The following is a 19235-nucleotide window of genomic DNA, read 5'->3' on the forward strand; positions in this document are numbered from 1 at the left end:
CAGGACCATAGACTGTTATTATACAGCCTATGGATTAGACTAGGTCAGGACCATAGACTGTTATTATACAGCCTATGGATTAGACTAGGTCAGACCATAGACTGTTATTATACAGGGTCAGGACCATAGACTGTTAATATTATACAGGGTCAGGACCATAGACTTAATATTATACAGGGTCAGGACCATAGACTTAATATTATACAGGATCAAGACCATAGACTGTTAATATTATACAGGGTCAGGACCATAGACTTAATATTATACAGGGTCAGGACCATAGACTGTTAATATTATACAGGGTCAGGACCATATACTTAATATTATACAGGGTCAGGACCATAGACTTAATATTATACAGGATCAAGACCATAGACTGTTAATATTATACAGGGTCAGGACCATAGACTGTTATTATACAGGGTCAGGACCATAGACTGTTAATATTATACAGGGTCAGGACCATAGACTTAATATTATACAGGGTCAGGACCATAGACTGTTATTATACAGGGTCAGGACCATAGACTGTTATTATTATACAGGGTCAGGACCATAGACTTAATATTATACAGGGTCAGGACCATAGACTGTTAATATTATACAGGGTCAGGACCATAGACTGTTATTATTATACAGGGTCAGGACCATAGACTGTTATTATACAGGGTCAGGACCATAGACTATTATTATACAGGGTCAGGACCATAGACTGTTAATATTATACAGGGTCAGGACCATAGACTTAATATTATACAGGGTCAGGACCATAGACTGTTAATATTATACAGGGTCAGGACCATAGACTTAATATTATACAGGGTCAGGACCATAGACTTAATATTATACAGGATCAAGACCATAGACTGTTAATATTATACAGGGTCAGGACCATAGACTGTTATTATACAGGGTCAGGACCATAGACTGTTAATATTATACGGGGCAGACCATAGACTTAATATTATATCAGAATCAGACTGTTATTAATTACAGCCTATGGATTAGACTAGGTCAGGACCATAGACTGTTATTATACAGGTAGACCATAGACTGTTAATATTATACAGTCAGACCATAGACTTAATATTATACAGGGTCAGACCATAGACTGTTATTGTAAAGCCTATGGATTAGACTAGGTCAGACCATAACTGTATTAATATGGGCAGGACCATAGACTGTTAATATTATACAGGGAGGACCATAGACTTAATATATGCGGGTCAGACCATAGACTGTTATTATATTATAAGGGTCAGGACCATAGACTGTTAATATTATTACAGGTCCAACCATAGACTTAATATTATACAGGGTCAGGACCATAGACTTATATATATTATACAGGGTCAGGACCATAGACTGTTAATATTATACAGGGTCAGGACCATAGACTGTTAATATTATACAGGGTCAGGACCATAGACTGTTAATATTATACAGGGTCAGGACCATAACTTAATATTATAACAGGGTCAGGACCATAGACTTAATATTATACAGGATCAAGAAACATAGACTGTTAATATTATACAGGGTCAGGACCATAGACTTAATATTATACAGGGTCAGGACCATAGACTGTTAATATTATACAGGGTCAGGACCATAGACTTAATATTATACAGGGTCAGGACCATAGACTGTTATTATACAGCCTATGGATTAGACTAGGTCAAGTTCTCCTGGATCGTGAAACAGCCCCCAGGTCCCTGATCTCCTCTATGATTTAGAATAATGAAATGTTTCCCCTGACTGAGTTTTTATGTTAGGAACAGAGACTGTATATTAACAGTCTATGGTTGGGAATTTGTAAATAAAGCATTAAAAAAAAACATCACATGTGCGGGGGTCATGTGAGCTGCAGTCATGTGACTTTCTGAGATCATTTTTCCTTCTGAGATTTTAAAATCGGCAGCTCCGGTCCTTTGACATACTGTCAATGCTCCGGTCCCACCGCGGAGTGACAGACAGGTCAACAAGAGACAGACAGACAGGTGAACAAGAGACAAACAGACAGGAGACAGACAGGTGAGAGATTTTCTGAATCTTTTTACTTTGTTTCTGTGTGTTAGCAGCTAGCAGCTAGCCTGAGCAAACCCACTTCCGGGTTCTAAACATGAGCATAAACTGGTCTCAGCGGGTTTAAAATTAAACTTTAAAGGTTTTAGACTTCCTGTTGTTTAAGTATAGTGTTTGTCTTAAACTGTAAGCTCTCTGTAGTTGAACCAGTGACGTATTAAACCGTTGTTGTCTGCCGGACTCGGTTCAGTAATAGAATATAATAGAAATCTCTCCTCTGGGCTGAAGCTCTTTGTTAATTAAAGGCATGTTGAACTCCTTCTGAATCGGAATCTTTCCGGGATGAATTCGGCTCATAGAAAATCAACCACAAACAACTAGGTAGTGGTGGGCAGATAGAGGCTTCGTGAAACAAATTAAAACAGCTGAAGCAAATGTGCCAAATCGGGTCGAGGCTTCGAAACAATCCGATACCGTCTCAGCGAGGACACCCAGTGGTCACTGGCAGGTGGTGATCGGAAACAACCTTGACAACGAGCCATTAAAACAAAAATAAAATTATTATTGTATTTTTCTAATATGTGAAGCTTGTAAGGCTTGTAGGCTCCTCACTGTGCATAATGTTATTTTGGTCATGAAAAATGAATTAATAAAAGAAATTAAGCCACAATGTCTCACTTTTTTTTATAGATTTGTATTCAAAAATATTAATTTCTCTGCTGTGGGAGGACTTAGCCTACTTCTTTTTTTACAGATAATTTCTCCAGCCTTTGAAAAAATCCTCACAAAGGGACACTTGTTGCTGGCATGCAAAGATATTTTTTTAGCAAGGACATACAAATGAGGAAAGATTACTGCTCTCTCTTTCCAGTAAGTTAGGGGATCAGGAGTTCTGGGCAAAAACGCAGAGTTGAGGTATTTTTTCACTTCCACTGTGGTATCAGCTGTAGCATTGTGTATCATCTTGGTTTCACGGATACGATCATCAAAACGTTCCCATAAACGTCAGCAGTTAATGGGAAATTTAAGGGGAACTTAAAACTGTCCGATTCAGCAGGGAAACATAATTTACGTTGCTAAGTGACTGATCCTCCGTTGTTGTTTTTTTAACCTTTTTTTCTGTATTGAATGAGTGTTAGTCATTAAGGTAAATTATTAATTATGTCTAAAACACACTTTTAGATTTGTGAAAGCTTTATTGTCACAATAAAGGGAGATTTCACAGTTGACCACATGTAGACCACATTAGACCAGGTCCAGATCCAAAAACACAGTATTTAGACTTGTCAAATCAGGACTAAATTATGCCAGAGTGGCTAAAGGGTGTTAAAAACACAGTTTCAGATTTGTGAAAGGTTATCCCAGAGAGGCTACAGGATCAGGACCTGGTCCAATGTGGTCTACATATGAAAAAAAACAGTAGAATCTCCCTTTATTGCATTTTCACAAATAGAATAAAGCTTTCACAAATCTGAAACTGTGTTTTTAACATTCTTTAGCCTCTCTGGGATAATTTACTCCAGATTTGACAAGTCTAGGTATTGTGGTTTTGGATCTGGACCTGGTCCAATGTGGTCTACATATGCAAAAAAACAGTAAAATCTCCCTTTATTGTGTTCTCTTAAAGACAAGGTTGAGGTGACAAACGGGTTGAAAATTGTATATGGTGTGTGGATTGTGTGAATAGGGTGCGTTTAATACAAGATCTGGCAACTGATCAACATTAGACAAACATATTGGTCTGATTATTTATGAAGGAGTTTGGGCCATGCTGCAAATTACGGGAGTTCCCGGGAGAAATAAACCGGGAAGGGTCCGGGAGATAGGGCTAGAAAAACGGGAGTGTTGGCAGCTCTGCCACCTTGTCTGACTTTTTATTACCATGACTTTTTTTAATCACTTTTATGACATACAATATTATTGATTTTTTTTTTTTTTTTTTTAATACTTTTTTTTTCAACATAGTATACTATGACTCTTTTCGACATATAACATTTTTATCACTTTTTTGACATACTATATTATAGCGTTTTCATCACTTTTTTCGACATAGTATACTATGACTTTTGTGACATAGCCTACTAAACTATGACTTTTTTCGACATATACCGTGACTTTTATTGACGTACTATATTGTGACTTTTTATGACTTTTTTCGATATATTGTGACTTTTTTTATGACTTCTTTTGATATACTATATTACAGAACCTCCAGAAAAACGCGATTATGCGATCGCATAATTCAATGCATAGGCCTAATCAGCCAAAGTCCGCATATTCATGCGCCCGATTATTCAAATATGCTTGGGCGCTTACTTCAAAATTCAGCGATAAATTATCACGGTGCTTGCATGATTTCATAATCCCCGCATTTTCGTTGCAAAAAAGTCACATATATCTTAGCAGAAAGGTGAAAAAAAGTTTGCATTTACTTCACACAAGAGCAGCCATTTTCCCCTGTTGCCATGGGAACGTTATGAAGTGACGTAATTACGTGACGTGAACATCATCAAAAAGCAGGTGTTGGAGGTTGATACTTTGAGTCTCTTAAGTTGGTATCCAATAAGAAAGCTATCTTAATATCTGATGTCTACTCAAATTTCTTTGTTTAAGTGCTCCTGCTGTCTATATTATTAACGATTTTTGAAAGTCTGTCTCTTTTGTATCTTTTATTTCCCTCTGTTTAGACTATTACTTTTATTGTTACTTTAATATTTGTATATATTTTTGTATCTTATTTGTTTACTTATTGCAATGACTGAATATCTGTAAACTATTTTTGGAAATTAAGTTTAAAAAAAGCAGGGTGTTGGTGGGGGTGGAATCACTTTTTCTTCGCTTTTTCATTAAACCGCAGTTTTTGCAAGTTCCTGCAATTTCATCGCATAAAATTGCATAAATATCCCGCATAATCCATCGCATTTTTTAAGAAAACATGCCGCATAATCAAGGATTTTTGCCCGCAACAATCACAAAAAAACTCAGTTTTTCTGGAAGGACTGATATTATTGCTTCTTTACGCTTTTTTCGACATACTATACTATGACTTTTCCGACATACTATATTAGGATCTTTTTATCACTTTATTCAACATCCCACAATCCCACATTATAAAGCTGACTCGGACAGTTTTAAGTTCCCCTTTTTAAATTTCCTCTTAACTGCTGAATCAGAAGCTGCGAATCGGATGCCAACTTCAGCGTCGTCCACAAACACTACTTCCGTCACACACAGCCTCATTATTGTAACGTTAGTGAATCTGCGGTTATGCTCGCCAAACTTAATCCAAGATTACAGGATTTTAACAATATTGTAACGTGTATTTTCTCACTCGGTCATTATCCCCTTCATCTAATCTATGGAGTATTAGACTCACTAAGTTAGTCTGACAGAGAAACTGCTCCCGTTCTAACCGAATATTTCCTCTGCACGCCAAACTCTATTCAACAATACCCACATTTAATATTGATTTCTTCCCTGTGTGAAAAGGATCACTGTATAAATCCAGACTGAGACATATTATGAATCAGTAACTTCTTGTGATTAATTCGGCTCACAGACAACCAGTTGTTAACATATTCCTGTTGTTCTGTTTTGTGTCCCTGTAGCGCCCCCTGCTGTCTGAAGGAACCAGAGAGGATTTAATGAGACTGAAACCAGCTGGAGAGGTGAATAAACTCTGATGTGTCTGTCAGTCTGCTGCCTGTGTTCTCCACCAAACTTAATTAAAAATACCTCATTTTAACCTTTTATTCTCTAACCGTGGATTTAAAAAAAGATGAGAAAGGAGATTAGAATCAGAAAGGAGTTTATTGCCTTAGTGATTAGTGCATATACAAATATATTAAACATGAATAAGAAATACATTTTAAAAACAGAAACAAATATAGGCAGAATTTTCCATTTTTAGTTTAGTCATTTTTAGACACATTAATGACATTAATTCTCCAAAATGATTTCAAAGTGCTTCTTTTTTTTAAATTTTAATTGAAAAACGGGGGAGGAACCCTAAACGCTCTAGGTCTTTTACAAAGCTCTAGGTCTTTTACAAAGCTACAATAACAGCTGTTTAAGTGGTTTTAAGCACTTTTCGGCATATGTGACACCGTACATTATGTCACATTATGAATTAAAAGTTAACATTTGAGTTGTGAAGAGACAGATTTAATTTATATTTTTATGTGCTCTCGTGATTAAAGATCCAGTGTGTAACGTGTTTAGTTGTTCATTCTCTAAATCTGTGTTGCCTGTTCGCAAACTTGTCCTTTTTTATGAGTATTTACCTCCACCATCAATTCCAAGTATTCCTTTTGGCTGGAAATTTAACATTAACTGGGGTAGATGCTCCATATTCATGCTCCATCTTCAAATACGTTAGGTGTGTGTGTGTGTGTGTGTGTGTGTGTGTGTGTGTGTGTGTGTGTGTGTGTGTTTGTGTGTGTGTTTGTGTGTGTGTGTGTGTGTGTGTGTGTGTGTGGTTGTGTGGTTGTGTGTGTGTGTAAGTAAGTCACAGCTGCTGCTAATGGGTATCGTAGCTTCCCGGCCCCCTGCGAGAGAGTTGACTCCTCGTTTAGTTAATGTTTTCCTCCTCCGGCCGCGAGAAGACGAGACATTCTGTTGATGAGGTCACTTCCTGTTGTGTTCCAGATGCAGCGGCTGGTGTTGTGTGTCTTCCTGTCCTCCCTCCTGGGCGGGGACGGAGGCACTGGCGTTGCAGCGTCTCCGGCTGCAGACGAGGTGACCTACCTGCCCGGTCTGCAGAAACAGCCCAGTTTCCAACATTACTCGGGGTACCTGAACGTAGCCGACGGAAAACACCTGCACTACTGGTCAGTCCCTCAGACTCCCTAACCCCAACTACCCTGTGTGTTGTGTTCAGGGTCATGTTACCCTGCGTGTTGTGTTCAGGGTCATGTTACCCTGCGTGTTGTGTTCAGGGTCATGTTACCCTGCGTGTTGTGTTTGTGTTAACCAGTGTGTTGTGTTCAGGGTCATGTTACCCTGCGTGTTGTGTTTGTGTTAACCAGTGTGTTGTGTTCAGAGTCATGTTACCCTGCGTGTTGTGTTCAGGGTCATGTTACCCTGCGTATTGTGTTTGTGTTAACCAGTGTGTTGTGTTCAGGTGTGTTACCCTGTGTGTTGTGTTCAGGGTCATGTTACCCTGCATGTTGTGTTTGTGTTAACCAGTGTGTTGTGTTCAGGGTCATGTTACCCTGCGTGTTGTGTTCAGGGTCATGTTACCCTGCGTGTTGTGTTTGTGTTACCCTGCGTGTTGTGTTCAGGGTCATGTTACCCTGCGTGTTGTGTTCAGGGTCATGTTACCCTGCGTGTTGTGTTCAGGGTCATGTTACCCTGCGTGTTGTGTTTGTGTTAACCAGTGTGTTGTGTTCAGGTTCGTGCAGTCCCAGCAGACGCCGGCCTCTGACCCGGTGGTGCTGTGGCTGAACGGCGGCCCCGGCTGCAGCTCTCTGGACGGACTGCTGACGGAGCACGGACCCTTCCTGGTAGGTCGCCTCGCTGTGATGTCACTGTGATGTCACAGGGACACCTGCTGACCTCTGACCTGTTGTTTCAGATCCAGGACGACGGATTGTCGCTGCAGTACAACCCGTACTCCTGGAACAAGGTCAGTTACTCCAGATGCCTCATTGGTTAAAGGGAAACTCTATTTCCTCCACGTGGACCCTTTTTCCATGTTTCTGAGTCTGAGTGAGTGATGGAAACAACCATCTTTCATCACCAAAATCACCATCACCAAACCCACCAGACTCCATGTAAATAATCAGGACTTTTATCATCGTAAAACACACTTCATTCAGAGTGGACAGAAACTAAATAAAACTATCAAAAGCCGACTTGGTTCATCTTTCCACTGTTCCAACAATCACCACTCTGGTTTGGTTGAAATAAACCCTTAATTCACCCATTTACATGTGGAGATATACTGGCTCTATACACGCTAAAAGTCCTGATTATTTACATGGAGTCTGGTGGAGATATGCTGGCTCTATACACGCTAAAAGTCCTGATTATTTACATGGAGTCTGGTGGAGATATGCTGGCTCTATACACGCTAAAAGTCCTGATTATTTACATGTAGTCTGGTGGAGATATGCTGGCTCTATACACACTAAAAGTCCTGATTATTTACATGGAGTCTGGTGGAGATATGCTGGCTCTATACATGCTAAAAGTCCTGATTATTTACATGTAGTCTGGTGGAGATATGCTGGCTCTATACACGCTAAAAGTCCTGATTATTTACATGGAGTCTGGTGGAGATATGCTGGCTCTATACACGCTAAAAGTCCTGATTATTTACATGGAGTCTGGTGGAGATATGCTGGCTCTATACACGCTAAAAGTCCTGATTATTTACATGTAGTCTGGTGGAGATATGCTGGCTCTATACACGCTAAAAGTCCTGATTATTTACATGGAGTCTGGTGGAGATATGCTGGCTCTATACACGCTATAAGTCCTGATTATTTACATGGAGTCTGGTGGAGATAGGCTGGCTCTATACACGCTAAAAGTCCTGATTATTTACATGGAGTCTCGTGGAGATAGGCTGGCTCTATACACGCTAAAAGTCCTGATTATTTACATGGAGTCTGGTGGAGTTTGGTGATGGTGATTTCAGGGCTGTTTCATGTTAAACTAAAAGGATCTTACTCTTTAACTAAAAGGTCTATCTCTGTAGGGATCCATCCCATAATGTTGTCAGACACTTAGACAGTAGTGCATGGGAACATAGGCTCCAGATTAAGTAACCCTGTATTTATTTGTGTGTTTGGGAGCAGATTGCCAACGTGCTGTACCTGGAGTCTCCCGCCGGCGTCGGCTTCTCTTACTCCGACGATAAGAACTACGTCACCAATGATACCGAGGTCAGTGACGCGCTGAAACCGGCTCCTGATTGGCCCACAGGTCGGCGTGGTAACATGTTTGTCGTTTCTGTCGTCAGGTGTCGATGAACAACTATCTGGCTCTGAAGGAGTTCTTCCGTCTGTTCCCCGAGTTCAGCAAGAACCAGCTGTTCCTGACCGGAGAGAGTTACGCAGGAATCTACATCCCGACGCTCGCCGAGAGGGTGATGGAGGACGCCAGCCTCAACCTGCAGGTACAGCTAACACGCTAACGCTACACGTTAACGCTGCAGGGACAGGCTAACACACTGGTACATGCTAACACGACATGCTCGCCGAGAAGGTGATGGAGGACGCCGGCCTCAACCTGCAGATAAAAGTTCCTTTGCCCGACATTTTCGTATGTTTTTTTTCCGTATCTCTCTTTCCAAAAATTTGCCACGCACAGAAACCTTCCACACTGGGTCCGATGCGGACTAATTAATCTGTTTTGTAAAATGTGACGCTGCTGTCGCTCTGACTCTCTCTTTCTCCCTCTGCTCATCCCTGGCTTCTCTCTGTTAACATTAATGTTACCTTTCATTCATTCAAACCTTTATTTAACCAGGATAAAAAACTCCTTGAGATTACAAATCTCTTTTACAAGAGTGTCCTGGCAAGTGGCAGCAGCGTGGTTTTAAATAAATACCTCTCTGCCTGTCTCACACTAGCCCTCTACGATGCTAACACTAGCCCTCTACGATGCTAACACTAGCCCCTGCGATGCTAACACTAGCCCCTGCAATGCTAACATTAGCGAGGTGTGATGTCATGTGTTCCAGGGTGTGGCGGTGGGGAACGGCATGTCGAGCTACGAGCTGAACGATAACTCTCTGGTGTTCTTCGCCTACTACCACGGCCTGCTGGGCAGCCGCCTCTGGAGCCAGCTGCAGACCTTCTGCTGCTCAGACGGGAAGTGCAACTTCTACGACAACCAGAATCAGAACTGCTCCATCAGCGTGAGTCATAAATATACTGGGTCAATACTTGGGTCGATACTTGGGTCTATTCTGGATTATACTGGGTTAGTAGTGGGTGTATACTTGGGTGTGTGCTGGGTCTATGCTGTTGTGTGGCACCATTTTAATCAGAATCAGCTTTATTGGCCAGGTTTGCGCAAACAAACACACCCAATTTGACTCCCAATGGGAAATTTGACTCTGGTTAACAACTATAATAGTTGTTATTGTTCTTATTCTGATGTTGTTAATGTTTTACTTTGTCTTTACCTTGTAAATCGCCTTTGAGTACGTTTTATAAAGTGTGTGTGTGTGTGTGTGTGTGTGTGTGTGTGTGTGTGTGTGTGTGTGGTGTGTGTGTGTGTTCTGCAGCTGTCTGAGGTTCAGCACATCGTCTACAGTTCAGGACTCAACATGTATAACCTGTACGCTCCGTGTCCCGGTGGAGTCGGCAGATCCAGGTAACCTCTGCCGTCATCGCGCTGTCTGAGTCCAGTGTGACCTCAGAGGTTGACTTCCTGTTTCCTGTTTGTGTTTGTCAGTGAGGAAGGAGGCGAGCTGGTGATCAGAGACCTGGGGAACTGGTTCATCAACCATAAGTCCACTCGGCTCTGGAACCAGGTCAGTCGGATAATAACAGCCAAAACATCGGCAAAAAGGGTAAAAAAAAAAACGTTGAATAAATGTTGGAGAAAGCAACAGAAACCTTTTGGAAAAGACGGTTGGTTGTGAGACTGTCGATGAAAATAAAGCCTCTTGTGTGTTTTGATGTTGAGATTGTGAGGGTAACTACAGTCTGTTTCTAAAGTGAAGCCAAAATCTCCCCGATACGGGCGCTGCCATCTTTTAGTTGAGGAGCAGACAGAGTGTTTATTTTATTTTATTTTTTTAACTCGGAATATTACGAGAAATAAGTCTTTCATTTTTTAAAAGTTGGACACCAGGGGTGTGTGGCTTATGACAGCTACCAGGGGGCGGGGCTTATGCTCCACATGTTTTGGCTTCCTTTGTCTCTGCGTCCAGTCCCTTTATAACACCGGTTCTCCTGTGGTTCTGTAGAAGTTGCGAGCTGTGTCTCTGCACCAGTCGGTGCGTCTGGACCCGCCCTGCACTAACTCCACCCCCTCCAACCTCTACCTGAACAACCCGTACGTCAGAGCGGCACTGCACATCAGCCGCGACGCCCTGGACTGGGCCATCTGCAGGTAACCCACCCCAACACATCTGGAAACACTCAGGGAACATCTGGAAACACTCAGGGAACTCTGAAGACTCTGCGTACCTTAACATGCTGCGTAGTCTCTCATGTTCAGCTCTGTCTCCAGGATGTCTCTACCCGATGGTCCTGGTATTAAACCATTACTGATGGCTGCATTCCACTTAGGAGAGACCCTGGTATTAAACCATTACTGATTGCTGCATTCCACTTAGGAGAGACCCTGGTATTAAACCATTACTGATGGCTGCATTCCACTTAGGAGAGACCCTGGTATTAAACCATTAATGATGGCTGCATTCCACTTAGGAGAGACCCTGGTATTAAACCATTACTGATGGCTGCATTCCACTTAGGAGAGGCCCTGGTATTAAACCATTAATGATGGCTGCATTCCACTTAGGAGAGACCCTGGTATTAAACCATTACTGATGGCTGCATTCCACTTAGGAGAGGCCCTGGTATTAAACCATTACTGATGGCTGCATTCCACTTAGGAGAGGTCCTGGTATTAAACCATTAATGATGGCTGAATTCCACTTAGGAGAGACCCTGGTATTAAACCATTACTGATGGCTGCATTCCACTTAGGAGAGGTCCTGGTATTAAACCATTACTGATGGCTGCATTCCACTTAGGAGAGGTCCTGGTATTAAACCATCAATGATGGCTGAATTCCATTTAGGAGAGACCCTGGTATTAAACCATTACTGATGGCTGCATTCCACTTAGGAGAGGTCCTGGTATTGTGCATGCTGACTCACTGAAACAGCTTACTGGAAAGGTCCATTACAGGGAGAAGATGAAACGGCACGGAGAGGAGATCTAGACAAGATGGTTCTGTACTTCACAGTAACTGTGTCTGTCTCTTTCTGTGACTCTGTGTCTGTGTGTCTGTCTCTCTGTGTCTGTGTGACTATGACTTTGCGTGTCTGTGACTGTCTGTGACTCTGTGACTGTCTGTGACTCTGTCTGTCTCTGTGTCTCTCTGTCTGTCTCTGTATATCTCTGTCCCTGTGTTTTGCAGCTCTGAGGTGAATCTGAACTATGGTCGTCTGTACCTGGACGTCAGGAAACAGTACCAGAAGCTGCTTTCTGCTCTGGTCAGTGAACGCAACACTACACCAGACTTCATCCACACGTTCAGCGTTTTTAATCCTGATTTAATAAAACGTTTTACCAGGCAAATGTTTGGACACGGCAATGTTTTTTTATTCTGAACTGTAATGAGTGTATTCTCCTGTCATGTAATTTAATTTAATTTCATATATTTATCCATAAGGACAGCGAACATTAATCAACACTATGTAAATGTGTTGGAGAGAGCAGAGCGTACGGGTTTAAATGTACAGACCAGAGACAAGCAGACGCCATGAAGACAGAACCAGAAACCCAGTGTGTCCTTGCTGACAGCGTTTCTCTGTGACAGCGTTTCTTCAGGTGTTTGGGGGTGTGTCCTTGTTTAAAGTGACAGTGTTTCTCTGTGCAGAAGTACCGGGTCCTGGTCTATAACGGGGACGTGGACATGGCCTGCAACTTCATGGGGGACGAGTGGTTTGTTGAGTCTCTGCAGCAGCAGGTAACTTAATCTCCAACATATGGAATCCTTTTGTTATATATATATATATATATATATATATATATATATATATATATAACCTTTTTTCCAAATTCAAATTATGTCCCCAAAAGGAAACTTTGTCAACATATGTTTTATCTAAAAATACATGTTCATCTCACTTCAATTTTATAGCTGTAAAATGTGGGTTATATAACCCCAGGTGGGTTAGGGTTGGTAGATAATATATGTGTATGTGTAAAATTATGATTTTGGTTAATAACTGTGTTCCTCTGTCAGGTGGCGGTGCAGCGGCGTGCGTGGCTCTACGGCGATGAAGACGGCCAGCAGGTCGGAGGATTCGTCAAAGAGTTTGACAACATCGCCTTCCTCACCGTCAAGGTAACGGCTGACCCTCAGTGATGATGTCATCTTTAGCTGACCTTCAGTGATGTTGTCATTTATGTGGCTGCATCTCATAAACCTTAAATTGGAAACCCTACTGACCCTCCTGGATGCCGGGTCCCCTGTGATCCCTCTTGGATGCTGGGTCCCCTGTGATCCCTCCTGGATGCTGGGTCCCCTGTGATCCCTCCTCGATGCTCTGTCCCCTGTGATCCCTCCTTTATGCTGGGTCCCCTGTGATCCCACCTGTATGCTGGGTCCCCTGTGAACCCTCCTCGATGCTCTGTCCCCTGTGATCTCACCTCGATGCTGGGTCCCCTGTGAACCCTCCTCGATGCTCTGTCCTCTGTGATCCCTCCTCGATGCTGGGTCCCCTGTGAACCATTCTCGATGCTCTGTCCTCTGTGATCCCTCCTCGATGCTGGGTCCCCTGTGATCCCTCCTCAATGCTCGCTCCCCTGTGATCCCTTCTCGATGCTGGGTTCCCTGTGATCCCTCCTGGATGCTCGCTCACCTGTGATCTCTCCTGGATGCTCGCTCCCCTGTGATCCCTCCTCGATGCTCGCTCCCCTGTGATCCCTCCTGGATTCTCGCTCCCTTGTGATCCCACCTCGATGCTGGGTCCCCTGTGATCCCACCTCGATCCATGGGTCCCCTGTGATCCCTCCTGGATGCTCGCTCCCCTGTGATCCCTCCTGGATGCTCGCTCCCCTGTGATCCTTCCTGGATTCTCGCTCCCTTGTGATCCCACTTCGATGCTCTGTCCCCTGTGATCCCTCCTCGATGCTCTGTCCCCTGTGATCCCTCCTCGATGCTCTGTCCCCTGTGATCCCTCCTCGATGCTCTGTCCCCTGTGATCCCTCCTGGATGCTGGGTCCCCTGTGATCCCTCCTGGATGCTCTGTCCCCTGTGATCCCTCCTGGATGCTGGGTCCCCTGTGATCCCTACTCGATGCTCTGTCCCCTGTGATCCCTCCTGGATGCTGTGTCCCCTGTGATCCCACCTCGATGCTGTGTCCCCTGTGATCCCTCCTGGATGCTCTGTCCCCTGTGATCCCTCCTGGATGCTCTGTCCCCTGTGACCCTCCTGGATGCTCCGCCCCCTGTGATCCCTCCTGGATGCTCTCTCGCCCCCTGTGATCCTTCCTGACTCTCGCCCCTGTGATCCCTCCTCGATGCTCTGTCCCCTGTGATCCCTCCTCGATGCTCTGTCCCCTGTGATCCCTCCTGGATGCTGGGTCCCCTGTGATCCCTCCTGGATGCTCTGTCCCCTGTGATCCCTCCTGGATGCTCTGTCCCCTGTGATCCCTCCTGGATGCTCTGTCCCCTGTGATCCCTCCTGGATGCTCTTGCCCCCTGTATCCCCTGGATGCTCCTATCCCTGTGATCCTTCCTGGATTCTCGCTCCCTTGTGATCCCACTTCGATGCTCTGTCCCCTGTGATCCCTCCTCGATGCTCTGTCCCCTGTGATCCCTCCTCGATGCTCTGTCCCCTGTGATCCCTCCTGGATGCTGGGTCCCCTGTGATCCCACCTCGATGCTCTGTCCCCTGTGATCCCTCCTGGATGCTCTGTCCCCTGTGATCCCTCCTGGATGCTCTGTCCCCTGTGATCCCTCCTGGATGCTGGGTCCCCTGTGATCCCTCCTGGATGCTGGGTCCCCTGTGATCCCTCCTGGATGCTCTGTCCCCTGTGATCCCTCCTGGATGCTGGGTCCCCTGTGATCCCTCCTGGATGCTGGGTCCCCTGTGATCCCTCCTCGATGCTCTGTCCCCTGTGATCCCATCTGTATGCTGGGTCCCCTGTGATCCCATCTGTATGCTGGGTCCCCTGTGAACCCTCCTCGATGCTCTGTCCCCTGTGATCTCACCTCGATGCTGGGTCCCCTGTGAACCCTCATCGATGCTCTGTCCTCTGTGATCCCTCCTCGATGCTGGGTCCCCTGTGAACCCTCCTCGATGCTCTGTCCTCTGTGATCCCTCCTCGATGCTGGGTCCCCTGTGATCCCTCCTCAATGCTCTCTCCCCTGTGATCCCTCCTCGATGCTCTGTCCCCTGTGATCCCTCCTGGATGCTGGGTCCCCTGTGATCCCTCCTGGATGCTCTGTCCCCTGTGATCCCTCCTCGATGCTGGGTCCCCTGTGATCCCTCCTGGATGCTGGGTCCCCTGTGATCCCTACTCGATGCTCTGTCCCCTGTGATCCCTCCTGGATGCTGGGTCCCCTGTGATCCCTCCTGGATGCTGGGTCCCCTGTGATCCCACCCCGACGCTGTGTCCCCTGTGATCCCTCCTGGATGCTCTGTCCCCTGTGATCCCTCCTGGATGCTCTGTCCCCTGTGATCCCTCCTGGATGCTGGGTCCCCTGTGATCCCTCCTCGATGCTGGGTCCCCTGTGATCCCTCCTCGATGCTGGGTCCCCTGTGATCCCACCTCGATGCTGGGTTCCCTGTGATCACTCCTCGATGCTCACTCACCTGTGATCTCTCCTGGATGCTCGTCCACCTGTGATCTCTCCTGGATGCTCGCTCCCCTGTGATCCCTCCTCGATGCTCGCTCCCCTGTGATCCCTTCTGGATGCTGGGTCCCCTGTGATCCCTCCTCGATGCTCTGTCCCTTGTGATCCCTCCTCGATGCTCTGTCCCTTGTGATCCCTCCTCGATGCTCTGTCCCTTGTGATCCCTCCTGGATGCTGGGTCCCCTGTGATCCCTCCTCGATGCTCGCTCACCTGTGATCCCCCTCGATGCTCGCTCCCCTGTGATCCCTCCTCGATGCTCGCTCCCCTGTGATCCCTTCTGGATGCTCGGTCCCCTGTGATCCCTTCTGGATGCTGGGTCCCCTGTGATCCCTCCTCGATGCTCGCTCCCCTGTGATCCCTCCTCGATGCTCGCTCCCCTGTGATCCCTTCTGGATGCTGGGTCCCCTGTGATCCCTTCTGGATGCTGGGTCCCCTGTGATCCCTCCTCGATGCTTTGTCCCCTGTGATCCCTCCTCGATGCTCTGTCCCCTGTGATCCCTCCTGGATGCTGGGTCCCCTGTGATCCCTCCTGGATGCTGGGTCCCCTGTGATCCCTCCTGCATGGTGGGTACCCTGTGATCCCTCCTGGATGCTCGCTTCCCTGTGATCCCTCCTGGATGCTGGGTTCCCTGTGATCCCTCCTGGATGCTCGCTCCCCTGTGATCCCACCTCGATCCATGGGTCCCCTTTGATCCCTCCTGGATGCTCGCTCCCCTGTGATCCCTCCTGGATGCTGGGTTCCCTGTGATCCCTCCTGGATGCTCGCTCCCCTGTGATCCCTGCTGCATGCTGGGTACCCTGTGATCCCTCCTGGATGCTCGCTCCCTTGTGATCCCTCCTGTATGGTGGGTACCCTGTGATCCCTCCTGGATGCTTGCTCCCTTGTGATCCCTCCTGTATGCTGGGACCCTGTGATCCCTCCTGCATGGTGGGTACCCTGTGATCCCTCCTGGATGCTCGCTCCCTTGTGATCCCTCCTGTATGCTGGGACCCTGTGATCCCTCCTGCATGGTGGGTACCCTGTGATCCCTCCTGGATGCTCGCTCCCTTGTGATCCCTCCCTGTATGCTGGGACCCTGTGATCCCTCCTGCATGGTGGGTACCCTGTGATCCCTCCTGGATGCTCGCTCCCCTTGTGATCCCTCCTGTATGCTGGGACCCTGTGATCCCTCCTGCATGGTGGGTACCCTGTGATCCCCTCGATGCTCGCTCCCCTGTGATCCCTTCTGGATGCTGGGTCCCCTGTGATCCCTTCTGGATGCTGGGTCCCCTGTGATCCCTCCTCGATGCTCTGTCCCCTGTGATCCCTCCTCGATGCTCTATCCCCTGTGATCCCTCCTGGATGCTGGGTCCCCTGTGATCCCTCCTGCATGCTGGGACCCTGTGATCCCACCTGCATGGTGGGTACCCTGTGATCCCTCCTGGATGCTTGCTCCCCTGTGATCCCGCCTGCATGCTGGGACCCTGTGATCCCGCCTGCATGGTGGGTCCCCTGTGATCCCTCCTGGATGCTCGCTCCCCTGTGATCCCTCCTGGATTCTCGCTCCCTTGTGATCCCACCCCGATGCTGGGTCCCCTGTGATCCCACCTCGATCCATGGGTCCCCTGTGATCCCTCCTGGATGCTCACTTCCCTGTGATCCCTCCTGGATGCTGGGTTCCCTGTGATCCCTCCTGGATGCTCGCTCCCCTGTGATCCCACCTCGATCCATGGGTCCCCTGTGATCCCTCCTGGATGCTCGCTCCCCTGTGATCCCTCCTGGATGCTGGGTTCCCTGTGATCCCTCCTGGATGCTCGCTCCCCTGTGATCCCTCCTGCATGCTGGGTACCCTGTGATCCCTCCTGGATGCTCGCTCCCTTGGGTCCCTCCTGTTGGGGGTACCCTGTGATCCCTCCTGGATGCTTGCTCCCTTGTGATCCCTCCTGTATGCTGGGACCCTGTGATCCCTCCTGCATGGTGGGTACCCTGTGATCCCTCCTGGATGCTCGCTCCCTTGTGATCCCTCCTGTATGCTGGGACCCTGTGATCCCTCCTGCATGGTGGGTAACCCTGTGATCCCTCCTGGATGCTGCTCGCTCCCGATGCCCCCTGTATGCTGGGACCCTGTGATCCCTCCTGCATGGTGGGTATCCTGTGATCCCTCCTGGATGCTCGCTCCCTTGTGATCCCTCCTGCATGGTGGGTACCCTGTGATCCCTCCTGCATGGTGGGTACCCTGTGATCCCTCCTGGATGCTCGCTCCCCTGTGATCCCTCCTCGATGGTGGGTACCCTGTGATCCCTCCTGGATGCTCGCTCCCCTGTGATCCCTCCTGGATGCTGGGTCCCCTGTGATCCCTCCTGCATGGTGGGTACCCTGTGATCCCTCCTGGATGCTCGCTCCCTTGTGATCCCTCCTGTATGCTGGGACCCTGTGATCCCTCCTGCATGGTGGGTACCCTGTGATCCCTCCTGGATGCTCGCTCCCTTGTGATCCCTCCTGTATGCTGGGACCCTGTGATCCCTCCTGCATGGTGGGTACCCTGTGATCCCTCCTGGATGCTCGCTCCCTTGTGATCCCTCCTGTATGCTGGGACCCTGTGATCCCTCCTGCATGGTGGGTACCCTGTGATCCCTCCTGGATGCTCGCTCCCCTGTGATCCCTCCTCGATGCTGGGTTCCCTGTGATCCCTCCTCGATGCTCGCTCCCTTGTGAGCCCTCCTGACCGTGAGCTGCGTGTGAGATGCAGTCGTCTGTGTGTTTGATTTCATGCAAGTGTCAGTGTGTGCTACTTATTGAGGATCTTTGTCTTGTCTGTGTTCCTGCAGGGTTCTGGTCACATGGTCCCATCAGATAAACCAATCGCAGCCTTCGCCATGTTCTCCAGATTCCTCCAGAAGAAACCCTACTGACCCTCTCAGGCCGCCGTACTCACTGCCAGCCAATCAGCACCGCCCTGCTCCGTGTTGCCTGGCCACCACATTACTGTTGCAGGAAATGAATCGTCTCAACCTCAGCCAATCATGTCGCTCCTCCTCCCGGTCGACTCCACCGGTAATGCGTTGCCGTGGAAATGAGCACTGCCGCCAGTCTTTCATGTTTTGAATGTGAAATTTCTTCTTTTAGTGATTTTTTTTAAAGGGAAAATAAAGTTTGATCTCGTTGATCGACACTTTGGTTTCATTTCAACTTCATCTGATCATTCAGATAATATCTCAAATTATAAAATATACAGTATATAAGTGTATGTATGTATGTGTGTGTATATACACTCAAAGGATTATTAGGAACACCATACTAATACCGTGTTAGTCATGTGTCTAACTGTAATGTCTGCAATGTCTAACTGTAATGTCGAACTGTAATGTCTGTAATGACTACTGACATGTCAGTTAGACAGACGTTGTGTGTGTGTGTGTGTGTGTGTGTGTGTGTGTGTGTGTGTGTATAACAACAGTGTGTAGAGAGAGAGAGAGACCCAGTCTGTACCGACATCGGAGAAGTAAGACAACTGCTTCAACTCATCTTCCAGAAATTAGGCTAAAAAAAAAAAAAGGGAAGAATACCCATATGTATTTATTTGTGACTATTTCTTTCTTTTTAATATCTCTTTCAATGACTCATTAACCAAGAATATACTTAATATACATGACGAGATCATTCTCCATAA

At 46.8% G+C, this 19235-nt stretch overlaps 1 protein-coding gene across 1 annotated transcript; it reads left to right on the forward strand.

Moving 5' to 3' along the window:
- The first annotated feature begins 1865 nt into the window (after positions 1-1865).
- On the forward strand, positions 1866-18737 carry ctsa (cathepsin A). Its single transcript, XM_039798361.1, has 15 exons — positions 1866-2034; positions 5634-5693; positions 6673-6854; positions 7418-7529; positions 7601-7651; positions 8829-8915; positions 8993-9148; positions 9716-9892; positions 10265-10353; positions 10435-10513; positions 10952-11097; positions 12136-12211; positions 12598-12687; positions 12967-13068; positions 18394-18737. The coding sequence occupies exons 2-15, from the start codon at positions 5670-5672 to the stop codon at positions 18475-18477; spliced, it is 1455 nt and encodes a 484-aa protein (XP_039654295.1). The 5' UTR covers positions 1866-2034; positions 5634-5669; the 3' UTR covers positions 18478-18737.
- Positions 18738-19235: the final 498 nt, after the last annotated feature.

The sequence above is a fragment of the Perca fluviatilis genome, chromosome 4, assembly GCF_010015445.1.
Source record: "Perca fluviatilis chromosome 4, GENO_Pfluv_1.0, whole genome shotgun sequence".
Taxonomy (NCBI): domain Eukaryota; kingdom Metazoa; phylum Chordata; class Actinopteri; order Perciformes; family Percidae; genus Perca; species Perca fluviatilis.

Coding starts and splice junctions, on each gene's coding strand:
- ctsa (XM_039798361.1), top strand. CDS start 5,670: ATGAGACTGAAACCAGCTGGAGAG. Junction 7,652..8,828: donor ACCCGTACTCCTGGAACAAG/GTCAGTTACTCC, acceptor GTTTGGGAGCAG/ATTGCCAACGTGCTGTACCT. Junction 12,212..12,597: donor AGAAGCTGCTTTCTGCTCTG/GTCAGTGAACGC, acceptor TTCTCTGTGCAG/AAGTACCGGGTCCTGGTCTA.